General features: G+C 35.3%; 2 protein-coding genes, 1 long non-coding RNA gene and 6 other non-coding genes across 13 annotated transcripts; 1 reads left to right on the top strand and 8 right to left on the bottom strand.

Annotated features, from left to right (window-relative positions):
* Nucleotides 1-266: 266 nt before the first annotated feature.
* batf2 (basic leucine zipper ATF-like transcription factor 2) lies at nucleotides 267-10,320 on the bottom strand. 5 transcript variants are annotated; one of them, XM_087258482.1, is made up of 5 exons: nucleotides 10,249-10,293; nucleotides 7,315-10,089; nucleotides 6,205-7,226; nucleotides 5,768-5,854; nucleotides 267-1,748 (listed from the first exon to the last, which is right to left on the bottom strand). In XM_087258482.1, exons 3-5 carry the CDS (start codon nucleotides 6,280-6,282, stop codon nucleotides 1,437-1,439), a joined length of 477 nt encoding a protein of 158 aa, XP_087114608.1. In that variant the 5' UTR covers nucleotides 6,283-7,226; nucleotides 7,315-10,089; nucleotides 10,249-10,293; the 3' UTR covers nucleotides 267-1,436.
* Nucleotides 10,321-10,514: 194 nt separating this feature from the next.
* On the top strand, nucleotides 10,515-12,647 carry arl2 (ARF like GTPase 2). The gene is given in 5 exon segments (NM_001005947.1): nucleotides 10,515-10,698; nucleotides 10,916-11,026; nucleotides 11,769-11,931; nucleotides 12,022-12,102; nucleotides 12,185-12,647. Coding segments are annotated over 5 exon segments (555 nt in total). The 5' UTR covers nucleotides 10,515-10,633; the 3' UTR covers nucleotides 12,320-12,647.
* Nucleotides 12,648-13,088: 441 nt separating this feature from the next.
* si:dkey-23i12.5 lies at nucleotides 13,089-17,218 on the bottom strand (the record flags this gene model as incomplete). Its single annotated transcript, NR_120316.1, is given in 13 exon segments — nucleotides 13,089-13,363; nucleotides 13,541-13,583; nucleotides 13,758-13,796; nucleotides 14,040-14,071; nucleotides 14,272-14,295; nucleotides 14,475-14,523; nucleotides 14,712-14,762; nucleotides 14,955-14,997; nucleotides 15,178-15,223; nucleotides 15,421-15,467; nucleotides 16,658-16,700; nucleotides 16,877-16,925; nucleotides 17,180-17,218. It is a non-coding gene; the product is annotated as a si:dkey-23i12.5 (long non-coding RNA).
* LOC137490276 (small nucleolar RNA SNORD31) lies at nucleotides 13,433-13,506 on the bottom strand. The gene has a single exon (XR_015496690.1). It is a non-coding gene; the product is annotated as a small nucleolar RNA SNORD31 (small nucleolar RNA).
* On the bottom strand, nucleotides 13,645-13,709 carry LOC137490275 (small nucleolar RNA SNORD31). Its single transcript, XR_015496691.1, has one exon. It is a non-coding gene; the product is annotated as a small nucleolar RNA SNORD31 (small nucleolar RNA).
* On the bottom strand, nucleotides 13,871-13,997 carry LOC137490277 (small nucleolar RNA SNORD22). Its single transcript, XR_015496692.1, has one exon. It is a non-coding gene; the product is annotated as a small nucleolar RNA SNORD22 (small nucleolar RNA).
* LOC137490279 (small nucleolar RNA SNORD30) lies at nucleotides 14,366-14,435 on the bottom strand. Its single transcript, XR_015496693.1, has one exon. It is a non-coding gene; the product is annotated as a small nucleolar RNA SNORD30 (small nucleolar RNA).
* LOC137490278 (small nucleolar RNA SNORD29) lies at nucleotides 14,599-14,663 on the bottom strand. The gene has a single exon (XR_015496694.1). It is a non-coding gene; the product is annotated as a small nucleolar RNA SNORD29 (small nucleolar RNA).
* Nucleotides 16,770-16,840, bottom strand: LOC137490274 (small nucleolar RNA SNORD31). The gene has a single exon (XR_015496689.1). It is a non-coding gene; the product is annotated as a small nucleolar RNA SNORD31 (small nucleolar RNA).
* Nucleotides 17,219-17,813: the final 595 nt, after the last annotated feature.

Here is a 17,813-nt window from a genome sequence, read left to right as displayed (position 1 = left end):
AGAGAGGCTGGGTGCTACTGATATGCCTTGTTTTACAGATTTATAAAAGATTTTTTATATTCCATTGACCTGTTCTGGATGCCCAGTGATGGGTTGTGGCTGGAAGGGCATCCGCTGCGTAAAAACGTGCTGGATAAGTTGGCGGTTCATTCCGCTGTGGCGACCCCGGATTAATAAAGGGACTAAGCCGAAAAGAAAATGAATGAATGACCTGTTCTGGTGTATAGCCTATAGGACAATTCATAATATAAAAAATAGCAAAAAAGTATATCACATTCAATTTATTGATTCTAAAAATCAAGTAACCATATACAACACAAAACATGTTTCACTCGTTTAAGGACGACACGATTTTTTTACACACACAAACATACATACGTACATACACACACAGTTGAAGAAGTCAGAATTATTAGGCCCCCTGAATTATTACACCTCGTTTATTACCCCAATTTTTGTGAAACAAAGAGAAGTTTTTCAACACTTTTCTAAACATAATAGTTTTAAAAACTCATTTCTAATAACTGATTTATTTTATCTTTGCCATGATGACAGTAAATAATATTTGACTAGATACTTTTCAAGACACTTCTATACAGCTTAAACAGCTTGACATTTAAAGGGTTAACTATAGGGTAATTGGGCTAACTAAGCAGGATAGGGTAATTGGGCAAGTTATTGTATAACTATGGTTTGTTCTGTAGACTAAAAAGCTTAAAGGGGCTAATAATATTGACCTTAAAATGTTTTTTTAAAAATTAAAAACTGCTTTTATGCTAGCCGAAATAAAACAAATAAGACTTTCTCCAGAAGAAAAATGTATTATCAGACATACTGTGAAAATGTCCTCTCTCACCCATAATTTGGGAAATATTTAAAAGAGGAAAGAAATTCAAAGGGAGGGGGTTGGGGGGGGGGGGGGGGGGGGGGGGCTAATAATTCTGAATTCAACTGTATATAATCTTTTACATTTCTTTTACTTTCTGAATAAAGCAAAAACGTTAATAAGACATTTTAGACCTGAACAAAGCCCATTGCTCATAAAACAGTGATATTACTACACGTCATGATTGATTTATATTTAAATATAAACAATTTATAAGTCAACAAAATATAATTTATAAAAATAGAAAGGAAATTCTCTTTACAAAATAAAGCATTACTTAGCCATAAAATGCTGTAGTCTTGTAGAAATATATACATATATAAAATAATGCCCATTTTAAACACAAAGCTACATGCAATTTAATTTGCAATGCAATTTAATTATTGCCATCTGTAAATAATATTTGAATAAATTATAAAATGAAACATTTCCACATCTTGCTTATGTTATAGCACCATTTTTAAGCCCAGTAAAAATCTTTCTGTAGTAGTGTGTAAGTCATCAAACTTGTCACCAACTTAAAATGTACAGTACCTGACTGTACAGCACTTCAAAGCTGAAACCCATTATCATTCATTGAGTCCCAAGGAGTCCAGTCGAAGAGATCTGTTAGTGACACTGAATTAGTGTTTGGTAAGAATGTAATGTCCGCCAAGAGGTTTGGACTCGAAACGTAATCTGAGGTAGAGGGTGTTGCTGTGGATGGAGCTCCTGACACACTAGCTGGTGGTCCAAATGAACCTAGTTTAGTGCAGTGAGGTTCATGCTGTTCCAAAGCTGTTTTGTAGATTTGTAGCTGCTTCTTCAGATCAGCAATTTCTTTTACAAATGCAGCATTAGCCTGCTCTAGAGTCTGGAGTTCCTAAGTAAAACAGAAAAAAGAGATTATAAAAAGTGCAGCACTGAAATTCAGAAGTCACATGGTAAAAGAAAACATTTTAGCTGTGAGTACAGACTAGATGTACAGGCTGCTTAAAGTTATTTTGTACTACAACACATTTGTGACAAGAGGGGCGAAACGAAAATGACAGTCCCGTCAACCTGACAGTCCCAGCTCTCGGCTCCACCCTCCCCATTTTTCTATTGAGTTTTCATGTTTAATTAGTATAGGACAACAGACATTAAATAAAGCAGAGGTGCCTAAGCTTGTTCCTGGAGGGCAGGTGTCCTTCAGAGTTTAGTTCCAACCGCAATTAAACACACCTGAACCAGCTAACCAAGCTCTTTCTAGGTATACTTAGAAACTTCCAGACAGGTGTGTTGAAAGAATTTGGAGGCAAACTATCCCGGAATTTGGGCACTTGTGACATACAAAGATACAGCAGAGAGAGTGAGGGGAATCTTTTGTTCTGAATCAGTTGTGTAAGTGTGTATCAAACTGGCATGGTCACGTGATTTCAGTAAACCTTGCTTTATTACATCATAACATATGATATACCAAATTAGTGAATCATTTTGTGAAGCAATTAGTTCAGTTTCAAAAAGCTTAGTTTCTCTCTTCACTATTAATTATTATTAGGTGTGGGCAATAGCATGTGTTATTGTACATTAGGGCTGGGCGATTAATCGAAAAGTAATTGAAATCAACATTTAGAACCTATAACCAATCAAATTTTTCTAGGACAATTTTTAATTACTTTCCCTACGTGTCATGCGACCCTGCTCTATTAAAGGATGTGGTTGATTTTTACTTCTGCAGCCACCTTGCAGTTACATCTGATCTCTGGTCAAGTAGGACGATCGACTCATTCTCAGCCTTACTTTGTACTACATTGATGATGATGATTGGAAGCTGTGCCAGAGATGACTTTAGTTGGCATTTATATACATTTAGATGTATATTTATATACATTTATAACTTGTCAGTTAACTATGAGGGTAAAAAAAGTGTAATAAATAAATAAAATAACTGTTCATCAATCGTGATTTTGATTTTAGGCCAAATAGCCCAGCCCTACTGCAAAAAACAAAAGATACTAATACAATTTCATGATTATAATAGTGGATCATACCCAATAGTCTTTATTTCCAGCTCATCCTCTTTATACTCTTGCTTTACTTTGCACAATAGCAACCCTAAATGTCAAAACAACTGAAGCCTCCGTAAATCCCAACACAGCACAAAATTACAGACTAATGTATGTCTCCCTATATTGTTCAAAAACACAGAATAAACCTTTAATATCTTGTTTTTCTTATACTGTCTGACACAATGCATACCGGGAACTCGTTAATGTGGGATGATTTTGACCTTGAAATATTATTATTATTTGTTTGTGCTTAAATTTGATTAATATTGATTTTGTACATTCTAAACTGATTTACTTGATCTATATCTTTATGAATTTATTTAACATTTTCTCACCCGTTGATTGTATTGTAAAGGGTATTAATAGGTATTGTGCCTGAGCCTGGAAATTTAAGTTTGTTTGGTTTATGATGGGTTGAACTAAAATGTGCTGAAGATAAAGCTTGTTTGCTTTGTTTTTTCCTTTTTTTTGATATATTGTTTTGGTGGATTGAACATTTGATTTTGGTTTACTTGATTAAATCATACATTTGATAAAACTTTATATTTTTTCATTAATGAAATTAGAGTAACTGTAGTGGGGTTTTCTACCCCTGGCTCCCAAACCCATTTTATTATCCAAATACCGCTACAAAGTCCTTTGTGTGAACTCAACTAGAAGGGAAGTACATGGGTAATCTCAAAGCAGATAAACACAAACATCCTTATTTTTACTAGAGCACATTTTTCAAGGTCTGTTTAAAAACCGACTTTATTTATTACTAGGTGTTAGCAATAGCATGTGTTATAGTTATACAATTTCATGATTATAGTGGAATATTTTTCACCTCACTCTCTCTAATCTAGCTGTACTTTTCACTACAATGGTAAGCCTAAATGTCCACACTAGCTAAATCCATCTTAAATCCAAATTAACAACTGTATGTCTCCCTATTTTGTCCAAAAACAGAGAATAAACCTTTAATAGCTTTATTTTTCTTATACTTTCTGACACAATGCATACCGGGAACTAGTATCTGTATTAAGTAAACTAAACTTTTTAAATATCTGAGTGAAATTAATTAATTCAATTTTAACTGATCAGTTTTATAGTAGTTTAATAAAGTCTAGATTTTAACTGCTATTCTCACAAAACACACTGTATTTTATTCAGACCACCATGTGTCTTTTTTAAAAAGGATAAAAGATGTGAATAGTAGATAATTGGATACAAAGGGGAAAGTCCAGGATTTGTGCATTATCTGAAGAGAAACTAAAAGTGAAAGTGAAGGTAAACTGAAAGAACAAGTGTGGAGCTAACTCAAGTGAACTGCAGCTGCCCTATTATGCACAATGTTTCCAAGAAATGCCTACTCTACAGTAAAAGGTTGTGCAATAGTTGTGTCCCAGACTCTCTCTCTCTCTCTCTCTCTCTCTCGCTCTCTCTCTCTCTCTCACTCTCACACACACACACACACACACACACACACACACACACACACACACACACACAGACATAGAAAAACTGAGAGACTACAGAGTAATTATTAACAAACGCACCCAAACCATCTTCCAGAGAAATGTACAGATACTGTAAACAACGATTAACATACTTGCTGAAAGTTGTGAGTATGACACATTACTTCATATTTCCAATTAATGTTATCCATAATGGCATTTATACACTAGTTAAGAAGAATAACATACAGTGCTCAGCATAATTGAGTACACCCCATTTGGAAAATGAATATTTGTATCCATATCTCAGTGAATATAGGCAATTTATTTAGGCGTATTTGAACAAAACAGATTTATTAAACAGATATATTTATTCAAATAATATTTTAGTCACCAAACACTTAGAAATTAAAAGACAATACAATTAAATTCACGCAAAATATTGCAAAAACAATTACAACCTACAAAAATTCAACAACATTTTTTGATTGATTTGCTTCTCTTGATTTTTATTTTTTTTTATTTGTATTTAATATATTTCAATAACATATTCATTTGGCTATACTAGTTTTTGGACCGTTATTGCAAGTTAGATTGCAAAATGTTGTTGGATGAGCTCCAGATTTGGCTTCAGTACTGACTAATCTAATGTATCTTCACAAATCTAATATTGTATAGCTTCCTTTTAAAAATATGAATTTAAAAGAGAGATTCGTGAGGGGTGTACTTACATATGCTGAGCACTATATGTGCATGTTTGGGCGAGTAAGATGAATGAAATGCTAGAGGCAAAACAAATATGTGTATTTAAAAAAAATAGCATACAAGCCTTATAGGATAATGTGTTTATTCAAGTGTATTATTAGTACACTTCATTTAAATTTTAAAATTACAAATATATTTTAATGTACTTCTCAGAAATATACATTTATTGGACACTTAAGTATACTTGACTTATACTGGCATAAGGTCTTTAATATATTATTAACATGTAATCTCACATGTTCAAATTTAAATAGTTTATATAACAAGGCTTAGAGCTAGGATAGTTTAGATTAAATAAAACATGCATGAAACCGAGTATGCAAAACAGTACCCATCTATAAAAGTCTGGTTTTGGAATATTGTCAAGTGAAACCCCTGAGATCCCTTTTTGTGTGTGTGTGTGTGTGTGTGTGTGTGTGTGTGTGTGTGTGTGTGTGTGTGTGTGTGTGTGTGTGTGTGTGTGTGTGTGTAATATTGCTTTGCAAAAAAGAAACAGCTAAATGACTAATGTACATGCATATATAAAAATGCTCCAAAACCATATGTTTTATACAGTATGTATTGCAGATGTGTTGCAAGTTTCACAATGTAGCTAATTTAGTCTAAAGCGGTATGTCAGAGTGTGTCAAAAGTCCCAATCTCCAACTTACCTCATGCAACAAGTCTGCCTTCTCGGTTTGTTTCTTGCGACTCTTGCGAGCTGCATCTCTGTTTTTCTCTCTGCGATCTGATGTGTTCTGTAGATATATAACAGTGCACATTGTATATGAAATTGTATATATATATACATACAGACATACACACACACATACACACACAAGAGACTGTTATTGTTAGAAAAATCTACATTTTATACAAGAAAGCATGGTTGAGAATAGATTAAACAGTAATGGTATAAGAATTGATTTATGAAAAGACAGAATAAAAATATTGGAGATTATCTATAATAACAATAGCATAAAACAGCAATCAATAATAAAACAATATTCAATTTTAACTCATTTAATGGCTATAATCAGCAATGATGTTAACAGTATTGTATCAACATCAAGTGCAATGACATTAAATGAATTAATTCACTCCCTACCCATTCTTGAGGACTTTGAGAATCACTTTGAGAAAAAGGACTTCCTCGGTCAAAGTTTTCCATGACAGCAGCTGGCATCTCCAAGTCCACGGATGCTCTTCGACAGTAAAGATGAAAATGCTTGCATGTATACTCTCAGAACCAGTCAATTGGTAATGTTCCGTATTGCGGTCATTTCTACGAAGTGAGTTGTAAGGCGAGTTAAAGGAATCCTGAGGCAGCTGTTCTGGGCTGCAGTGAGTGTCTGCTCATGATTTAAACTACGCTCTTTCTAATGTAAGCAGTGGGCGGTGGAACGAGCCAATGAATTGACTAATAAGGTGACGCAACAGAGGAGTGGACTAGACTGATTTCGGTTTCGTATTATTTTAAATGGTCCGGTTAGCGGAGCCGGGAGATCACCGCTTCCGGTACGCCGCTGCCCGTATTTAGGTTGCTCATTTCCCGCACAAGAGACACATTTCGGGAATTCCAACCCGGAAATCCAGACGGCTGGAAGTGTGTGGGATTTGCAAGCTTTACTGTGTGATCCCCATTACATCACTGAAATTAATGTAAGATGTCTGAATGAGTCCAGTATTTTATATTTACTGATAAAATTTAGCAGATAGTCTGAAGGACAAGTTTCAAGTGCTGTCAGTTTCTACAGGCAGGATATAATGGTGGCAGATGAATTGATAAAGGTGCTGAAAACATATAAGGGCTGCAAGCTCAAAATGGGGAAATACGAAATCTGATTATGATTGACATATAAGACATTTACTGTAAGGTTTCATTTAAGGAGAAGTTGTGAATCTAGAGCTTTAATAGACTTTGCTTTGGATGTAAGCTAAAAGTCTACTAACAAACAGTCTGACTACATTTTTTAGACTACAGATGTTTTCATTTATTATTTCATGGTTAACAAAGAGATACAGTTCTCATTTATTCACACTCAAGTTGTTACAAACTTGTGTGAATGCTTTTTTTTTGTAGTTGTTTTTTTTTTGTCTATCTATCTATCTATCTATCTATCTATCTATCTATCTATCTATCTATCTATCTATCTATCTATCTATCTATCTATCTATCTATCTATCTATCTATCTATCTATCTATCTATCTATCTACCTATCTATCTATCTATGTATCTATCTATGTATCTATCTATCTATATGGTCTTAACCAGGGGTGGCAAAACTTTTTAGTTTGAAGGGCCAACAACGATAAATATACCAAACTAACTTACATTAAATTGCTATAGTTAACTTCCTAATTCATAATATTTTGTCATAATATTAAAAAGTAAATAGAAAACCTTACTTTGAATCGTATTAACTATTGCAGTATAACCTTTTAAATTTTAACTTATTCCAATAAAAACACAAACAATAAAATTTATAACACAGTGGAGTTCAATTCTGAATACACTAGTCACTTACAACTTACATTTAAATTGAAACATTTAATTTCAGATAGCTTTTTTTGTAGATTAGCAATGGAACAAACAAATAAAAAGGGACATTAAATTTGAAATGACAATCTCTAAATCTTAGATAGGATGGCTTGGCTTTGACTACCATGGGCCAACTTTGGCCCGCGGGTCCTAGTTTGGGCTTCTCTGTTCTAGACAACTGATGATGATACCCACTTAACTGTTTTACACCATAGATATCTACATTAGATGTAGCCTATGCCATTGTTGTCTATTGGAAAGAATCCATCAATAGAGCCGCTATTTTAGTACAGGGTGCTGCTTTGAAATGAATGTGGGACCAAGGTGCAGTGGAGGACTGGCCATCCGAAGCGATGATATATAAACATATGCACATATATCTATGATCAGGAGTTTTTCCCGGTGGTCAATACGCAAATATTTTTTTAAATTCTGAAAATTTTAATTTTACATCACTTTTCTACATTGATGGATAAGTCACCACACGGGCATTGTCAACAAAGAGCATGTGTTTGTGTGCATGGAAATGTATTACCCTCCCTCCCTGATAAAATTGATCTAATTAGTGTTCTGAAACGCATCCCCTCTCCTGCTTTTACTTCCCATTGTAACTGGAGTGATTCGTTTGTGAATGAACATATTTGAATGAATTTGTGAATGTATTTCTCGCATATTGATTTTCGAGTTCTATGAATTCTTACATATTACTCGGCTCGCTACAGATTTTAGCTTTCTAAATAGTATGAAAGAATGCGGTTTCGGATGCAGCCTCTTCAAAAACTAGCCTTTACCTCACTTAGCCGACAATAATACTAGCATTAGCATCTTGTCATACTTCATTACATTGTTTGGTTATTTTATTCAACAAAACTAGGATAAGGCTATAGTATTTAGAGCAAGTTGGTGCTACTTTAACTTATGATCAGTGCAGTAAGTAACTGTATTATCATCAATAACATTACTTGTGAGGCACAAAAATTCGTAACATACAAAAATGGTAAAAACGAAATCTTACCTATGAAATGTTTTGCCTTTATACTTTCTTTTCATTGTTTGCTGGTTACTACACCCATGCACAGCGCAAAAGTCCAGCATCTTCACATTGGCTTTAGTCTTGACTAGTGCGGCTGAATGAATTTTGTCCTGGGAGCACTGAACCAATGTGGCGGCGATACTGATGCATGCTTAGGGTCTGTAAGCAATATCTAGAGTATCTATGGTTTTACACTAGGCAAGCCAATGAGAACCAGAAAATGTTTGGTCTTGCGTACCACCAGAAAGAAATTTGGAAAAACCTGAGGGTAATAAGGTTCATACCTGAAATATATCTAAACATTTTTGTTTTTATTGCCATTCTAAACTACTCAAAGTAAATTTTCACCCAAAATAGTGGTAGAGTAAACTTTCTATTTGCTCAATATAACATTGTATCAATGTCATCGTGAGTTGTTCTTGTTTGTAATTGTTACCTTTTGTATAAGGTAGCACAACTATTTGGTTAATCCTCTCTGGTCTGATGTGGGCAAATGGATAAAACAATGTCAATGTTTCCTTCTAGTTGTTGCGACATTGTGAATTTTGGAGCACATTTGAACTACAAAAATTATGACTTAACTGCAGATTGTTTACTTATTTTACCAAAAAATTTTCATTCATACATGCTAAATTTTGAAAACAGCTCCACATCTGATTGTCTTTAAAAAGGAGTTTGCCACCTATGCAGAGGCTTTAAAAATAATAAAGGGTAAAAAGGCTTAAAAATTGTAAGATTTGTTTCAAGAATGTGGTTTTACTTAACCCCTTACAAAATTTCTGTTTGATGTCTGCACAGTATGATTTTTTGTTATTTATACATTTTTTGTTTGTTTTGGTGTAATTTTATGGCTTTATATTTGCTTGATTGTAACGTGTGATATCTCTCAGTCAGTTTGTGAAACCCTAGTAGCAAAGAATTCTGGCCCAGATTTGGCATAAAGCTGGCACAGCAGGCATTCATCCGGCACTGGCATACAGCATGTGGCCAAACATGGCCCGAGTTTGGCAGAGGCGGCACACAAGATTTGGGCCAGATGAAAAACGTAGTATTTGGCTCAGATTAAAAACTTTGATAAGTGGGCCATGTGAGTTTGGTCAGTCTTGACCCACATTTAAAATACACTAAAATCATTTTTGAGTAAAGAAAAAAAATTCTACTAATCAGGTCACTTTGAGAAAAAGCGTGCCCATAGTGTGCCTAAAGCGCATCACTCTATGGGTTTATCAATTTCATTGCAATCGTGACACACCAACCTATCTGGCCCAGTTCAGGCCCAGTTATGAGTTATTAACTTGGCTGAGACTTGGCCCAGATATGGTCCGTGTTTGGCCCTTGTCTGAAAGCCAGATTTGGTCCAGTCATGTACCGTAATTCACTGTGGCATGTGGGCCAGAGCTGGGCCAAAGAAATTTTGCTATGTGGGAAGATTACGTTGGAATTGAGTTTGGCCTAAATTATTATGTTTTGGCAAATAAAAATATGTAAATAAATACAGGTAGCACAACTAACGAAACATACAAATGTAAATCAACAGAGATAAACCATCGACTAATATGCGAGAGATGAGACTTACTTCAAATATTTTGGTGGACTTCAACTCTTCTTGGAAAATGAACTCAGGGGGCGCTGCTATAGAAACGAATACATTTGAACTGACAGCTTTCTTCACCTATTAGAAACGCAGACGCGCCCTTGCCACGGTTCTCCTTTGCCAATAGAAAAGGCCCAAATATAAACGACAGTTAAAACAACCAATCATAAGCCTTCAATGTCATACGTATTCCCTTTCTAACCAATCACAGCGCAGTGTGTTTTGTTAACTCATAGTAACGCTTCCTTGTTTCCAGTATGGCTTTGCACTGAAGGCGTGCGATATTTATTTAAGAAATATTTTCATTTATTACGTTAGTTAATGCGTGATTTCAGACAGTATTGTGTATTTCATCTACGCGCTCGCGATGGGTTTACTGACTATCTTGAAGAAGATGAAACACAAGGAGCGTGAAATGCGTCTACTCATGCTGTATCTTTTCGCACAACTGAATTCAAGCGGATAGTCATGTACATTAGGTACATTTGTAAACAACATGATAAACCGCCGGTGTTTTGTATTGTTTGTATTCACTACAATGCATATACTTTCTAACAAGTGTCATTTTCTCAGAAAATGTGATGTAATGTGTAATGTGATGTTTATGTCACCTGTGATGCTGTCGAGGGTCCTTGACGTTTCTTTTCAGTGGTCTTGATAATGCGGGGAAAACAACTATCCTAAAGAAGTTCAACGGCGAAGACGTCAGCACAATCTCTCCAACATTAGGCTTCAACATCAAGACTCTTGAGCACAGAGGGTACGACTACTGAGAGCATTGATGCTAACTTTAAGCTAATTTTATATGGCAGATATAACAATTTCTAACGGCACGGTTAAATTGATGTCTTTTTTGTCCGTAATGTTTTTAGTCAATATACTACGTTAGCGAAATTCTATGTCTCGGATTCCTCTTACTGTTGTAAATATAAACAATCAATTACCTCTTAATAATTTTGACTAAAGCTTGAAAATTTAATTTGCAATTTAAACCAAAATGCTTTAAATTCTTTTGTAGCATAGAGTTAAATGGCATATTTATATTTAAAACGAGACACTTGGTAGGTTAATGGAAAAAGTTTAAAAGTAGGTATCCCTTAATAAATTTTAACTAATTTCAAATCTGAGATTGATCGATAGCTAATAAAGTAGTTTTCAGTAAGATTGTTTTCACATTAGAACTTTTTTTCATTTAGTGGAAATACTGTGTTCACTTTTGACCACAAACAGCGTTTGTAGGACCTTTTAAAACAAGTGTGTCCAAATAGCATGTGCCAAAATCATTTGTTTGTACTATTTCAGAGTTAAACGTTATAAACAAGCCAAAATGTAAGGTTTTGTTGTTGTTAGTTGTTTTTGTCAAGAAATTATTTAAAAGCACTTTAGGGTTAATGAAAGTAATCATCAAATTATGTCTTGTGAACACTGCCGACTTTTTAACCTTATGTTTATTTCAAATAATCTCCAAATACATTCTGTTTCTTTCTTCCCACTGAAACTAGGTTTAAGCTGAACATCTGGGATGTGGGTGGTCAAAAGTCATTGAGATCGTACTGGAGGAATTATTTCGAGAGCACAGATGGACTGGTGTGGGTTGTGGACAGTGCTGACAGACTGAGACTGGACGACTGCAGAAAAGAGCTGAATGCCTTACTACTAGAAGAGGTGTGATGGCGTTTCTCTTAAATTTTATAGCCTTAGTCTATGAAATGTAATTCCATTACAAGGTTTCTGATTAAATTTCTTCTATTCTAGCGATTAGCAGGAGCCACTCTGTTAGTTTTTGCCAACAAGCAAGACCTACCTGGTGCTTTATCAAAAGATGGCATTCGAGAGGTGAGTCTTCACATTGCATGTCACAACTAAAAAGGGATTAAGTAAATATGCTAGTTTCTGATTAATCTCTCCATCTGCCTAGGTTTTAGCCCTTGATGATATTAAGACCCATCACTGGTGTATTGTGGGATGCAGTGCTGTAACAGGCGAGAATCTGCTTTCAGGTGTGGATTGGCTACTAGATGATATTGCAGCTCGGATCTTTACAACGGACTAATGGACACACATTTAGCCTTTAAATGGACAGTAAAGGAGCAGCATGTTGGACTGCACGTGTAATGTAAATGTGCTGAAGATAGTGGTCACAAACTTAAAAAATATTGTTCAGCAGCTGTGAAAAACTAATTTACCATAAATACACAACTGTTTCACAAAATCTGCTGGGTCTTCTTCCATTTAAAGCTTCTGCTGTTTAAATAGTTACAGCTCAGTGAAGCCTTTCTCTGATCGATGTTACAAATAGGTGGGCAGTTAATTTTTCCATGAATCCTTCAGATCTGGATTTCAACTTCACAAAAGACCATTAAAAAGACTTTGCATTAAAATCTGCAGTACCCTTTTTGTGTCTAGCAAACTAGCTGTCAAGTTGGTTTGAGAACATTTTGTAGAAATTTAAATGTGGCACAATTTGAGGGTTGCAAATATTGTGCAACACCGACATGGGTACAACTGCTAAATGATATACTTGTATAAAGCCACAATACCATAAATTAAAATTGATGGTGTGCCCAGTTTTCCTTTTTCAGTTACAGTGTAATGTTGGGAAAATGGAGGCTTTACACATGCTAGTTGCTTAAACTGATTTAAGACCAGTTTCATTAATACCAGGAATGGCAAATTGCTCAATTTTAGTCTTAGTTGTGATTTATTGCTTTCATTCAAGTACTTGAGCAGAAATAGAGGGGAAGTATATGAATAGTCAAACTTTTTACTAGTGAACATTAAGGTCCATATTTATTCGATTCCCATAAGTTTAAGCAGAAGAAAATTGAGAATTGTGTAAAAGTCAACTTGCACAAATAAATGGTTTATTATTTCTTTAAGTTAATGAATTGAGCTTATAAAAAAGGTCAGTCTTGCACAATAGTAAAACTCACAATACTTGTTACCTTGGGATAAATCTAAAGTCAAAGAGACAGAGTTCAGCAAAATCATTTATTTGTTCCTCTTAGCTGCTTTCAGCAAGAGCTTGCATTACACTGAAAAGTACAAAATTGTCCACCTCTCCCTCTTAAGGCTTTCAGCAACATGCAGTTGAAATCTAGAGGGGAAAAAAAAAAAAAAAAAAGTTAAACTAAGGTTGGGAGCGGGAAAATAAGCATTAGACAAGTATGGATCAGAGGGGATACCAATCAGTCATAACTTTTCAGCCTGGGGCGGTAATAGTCACTCATCATGTCCATACCAATTTACTTTAACAGGTACAACTTGTGGGTACCTGTACATGAAGATGGCAATCGATCAGTAAATCCTTGTAGCATCTGAAAAGTTAAAGCTACATTAGTAGTGCTTCAATAAATTACTTCAGTCAACAATCATTAAGAGAGGTCAGAGGGGTACCAATCAGTCAGATAAATCAGACTGGGGCGGTAATCTAAGATAATCATGCCTATAGGTTCACAAGTAACAAGTCAAGAAACCAAATGCATACAAACCTCTTTCTGCACGGATGCACAATTTGGTCCACTACAGTCCTGGCACAAAAAAAGAAAAAAAAAAAAGTTAGGGATCACATGAAGGATAAACACTTATCCAAGCTACAACTAGTGCTTCTCAGACTGCTGGAAACCCCAACGGATCATCCCCTTATTGCCCAGGACACACCAGTGGGTTCACCTTTTCAGGTTCTGGCATTGACACAGGGCGTAAGACGTGTGCGAGTTGCATCATAAAAGGATGTCAATAAGTGTGGCATACATGTATGGGACAAAACTCACCTGTTTGGATAACTTCAGACAAGGCGTCTTGCCTACGAGTGAAGAGAACTTTTAGGTGGAAGAAACTGACAAATACAGACATGCAAGTGATAGTTGTAACATCAGTATAAAGCTAGGTTTCTCAACAGTACTTCAGACGAACGAGACTGCAAAATCATCATGTGTTACAGGAAGAACACAGGTGCAAGATTAACAAATTGAACTAGTAATAAAATTTAGGAAGCATTCTTACCATTGTGTACATCTTGACTGGAACCTTTGAGGGAAAACAAAAACCGACATTAGTTTACGTTGAACAAACCAACATCTACAATAAATGCATTGTGTAACATCAGTATTTAAAAGATATCAGCAGGAATTCAGACGAACGAGATTCCAATGAAAATCATCATAAGTTACAGAGGGACTTGAAACTAAAGTAGGTAGTAGCCTTACCTAAAACCGCTAGAAGGACTCAACCCATCAAAGACTTTAACCAGGGATCCTGCAGAGAGGAGGGGGAATTTAGAGAAAAGGCAATGCAACTCATGCAAAATGAAAACTTTAGCCATTCACAGTAATCTCTCAGTTGTTCGTGACTTTTCACATTGGGTCAAAGTGAGCTAAGTTTCTTCATCACAGAGATTGAGGGGGAGGAGAGAGAAATAATAATAATTTTTGCATAAAATTTACCTTTTAAGTAAACAGCCACTTCTTTGGTAACCAGTCATTTGACAGTGCTACCTACAAACAGAGGCAAGACCTTTAGTATGCATGCTAAATGTATTAACTCCAGCATGTTTAACATTGTCTGATCAGTGCTTTGGTGACTTTAATGCCATGGGGCAATAATGCCGTCCAGATGATAAAACGGAATAAACCGTTCATCCTCTCAGATAGAGACTTTATACAATTTTTTTTTTGTCAAAAACTTACCAAAAGCACTGTGCCATGGCCAACAGGAGGAAGGCTGAAACACCTAGTCAAACGACAAGCATTGTAAGTGCAAATACTGCTCAGTAATTGTTTACGAAGTCACATGATCTGATCATACTTTGGTGACTAGAATGCCATATGACAAAACTGTCGTCCAGTTAAGATGTAAAGACTTAATCATTTCAGACAAGATCAAGTAAACTGTGAATGTGAGAATGCTTACCCATAAGATGTCCATAATCGCCATAAACCCATCCTCTGCAGCAATCCTTAAAAACAAAAACCTGAACCATTAAAAACTGCAAAACGAAGAAAATAATAAATAAAATGCAATCATCCAGATTATCAGAATAAATAGGCAAACATCACTGGAATTCAGATATATGCTTGTCATGGAAAATCATCATTTAACAAGTTTTATTTATTTATTTATTTTTTAATAAAGACTGGACATTTGCAATATTACCTTGAATTTAACACGTCTCAGCTTCATCCCAGCAGAATGCATGGAAACTGCAAAAACAAAAATATGTTTAAGTAAGTTTTACAAACATCACAAGAACAAAATCTGGATGTCCAATGCTACTCAGGTTAGAACAGTTACATCAAAGCAATTCAGGAAGAGAGAATTCTGAAGTCATCATGGTAGCACTGGATGACAAGTGTTTTATGAGTTATTATCCTGACAAGGACATTCTTTACTGAAAAAGTCACAGGGGGCTGAGGTCTATAGAGCCAAAAATAATACTGAAACTGATTTTAATACAAGACAACGAACAAAGCACACTAGACAATACATGGGGGCAATCAAGCAGTTCTAGTAATTAAGTCTGCCTCAAACCAATGTTCACTCTAAATAACGTTTATGCTTATTTCCCCAAATTATGACAGAAGTCAATGGTTTGTCTTAATGCGAACCTCCAATAAACACCAGGAAGAATGGTTAGTCTGCATTATTGAATCATTCTACAGTTGGTACCATTTGCACAGGATGTGGAGACTGGTGCAAGCAGAGAACCATCTCATATTATGGGGTTTGGGATTAAAACCATGTTAATAATACTACTTTACCCAAGTAACGAGTAAAGTTATTACTTAATCGTGGAATTAAATATTAATTTTAAGTAATTAGTGTAATGGCATTGAAAATCACAATGCGAGAATGAGCTCCTGCAGGTACAGACAGAAGGATGACTGAGCCTTACATTTCTGTAAAAGTTCTCATTTTTAACATGTGGGATAAAGGGGATTATGGTCTCAATTGGACAGCGATTTTACTGAATCAAGACAAAAACACAAGTATAAATAAAACGCTTCAAGTTCAGAAAGAAATAAAGCCTCTGGCTGGTTTGAAAACTGAGTAAATGCATCACATTACTTTCCATTAATAACGCAACCAATTACTTTGAGGTGAGTAAGTAAATATTGCAATGGGTTATTCAAAAAAGTAACTTCCCCAACACTGTGGGCAGTAAATTAACTGTAGAAAAGTTGAGTAAGAATGTCCAGGGCTCATTCTGACTGCTAAACCCAGGGTGGTATTGAAGTGTATTGAGACTGCTATGCAGAATAACACTTTTCATAGAGATCTTTCTACATCGTAATTTCTTCTTGGAGGGTTTCAATATGCTTGTGCAGAGGAGTTAAATGGATGTAATATATAATGAGTATTCTCAACATGCACGTATTTCTTTGGAGGGTACCTGCTCAAGATGACTGCAGTTAATCAGCAAGTTCTGGTAGCATCTGAATAAAAGAAAAGAAAAGCTACATGAATAAAGAGTTTCAAAACATACATTTAAAAAAGTTAAAACAAAAGGGTCAGAGGGGTACCAATCAGTCAGATAAATCAGACTGGGGCGGTAATCTAAAATCATCACACCTATAGGTTCACAAGTAACAAGTGCTGGAATCAAACAAACCTTATTCTGCTCAAGGACACAAGTTGTGGGGTAAAGGTCCACTGCAGTCCTGTAAAAAAACAAATAAATTAGAGATCAAGTGAAACCATATAACAGATCATATTAGATTAACAAGACATCAAAACCTTGTATAATAACTGCAAATATATTAATACTCCAAGTTAAGCTCCTTGAAAGTAATCTTAACCAACCTTAATACCAAGTATTAAACTTGCAAATAGGATGAAATGGTCTTTTTACAGCATGTTAAGCTTAATACAGCACATTGAAAAAACAAAATCTACAGGCTGCTAGAAATCTTACCTTCCCATGATGCCACGCGAGTCGCAGTAGTCATCGTTGCTGCAAAAGAGAACCCTTCATTAGACACGTGTTTCCCAAATAAGAGCACAGGACATACGATCAACGCAAAACTAAAAATAAATAAATAAAAATCGATAAAAAGGATGCAATGATCATCTCGATCTCACGTCAGATAAATATTGTGCAATCACAGTGATTCAGTACAGGTCTGTGAAAGTTATCATCATTGAGAGATCTCGTGAAAAACGAAAAGAACAAAAGTAGCACGAAATAGACAGCAATTACGATAAACTAACATGTAAACTTTGCAAAGAATGTGAAACAATCAAAAAAGGGTCACAGTTGAAAAAGGATGGCTTTAGATAAAAGTGTGAAGCTCGTGGGCCAGCGGGCTGTACACTCATTGTAGCAGTCTACTAAAGGCCCATATAACAAAAGACGTAAACGCATACTCAAAAGAAAATCAGTCCTTTTGACGCCTATGTCATCATTGTAAAACCGGATTAAAACACAATAGCGTTATGTTTAACCAGTTGGAAATGAACAGAACAATCCTTACCTATGAAGAAGTAGCAGCAAAATGGACGGAAGGAAGGGCTCGGCGCGTTTTATTCGTGTCACACGTAAAAAAACA

Source organism: Danio rerio, chromosome 7 (assembly GCF_052040795.2).
Source record: "Danio rerio strain M-AB ecotype USA chromosome 7, GRCz13ab, whole genome shotgun sequence".
Classification (NCBI taxonomy): Eukaryota; Metazoa; Chordata; class Actinopteri; order Cypriniformes; family Danionidae; genus Danio; species Danio rerio.
This window is presented reverse-complemented; position numbering and strand designations above follow the sequence as displayed.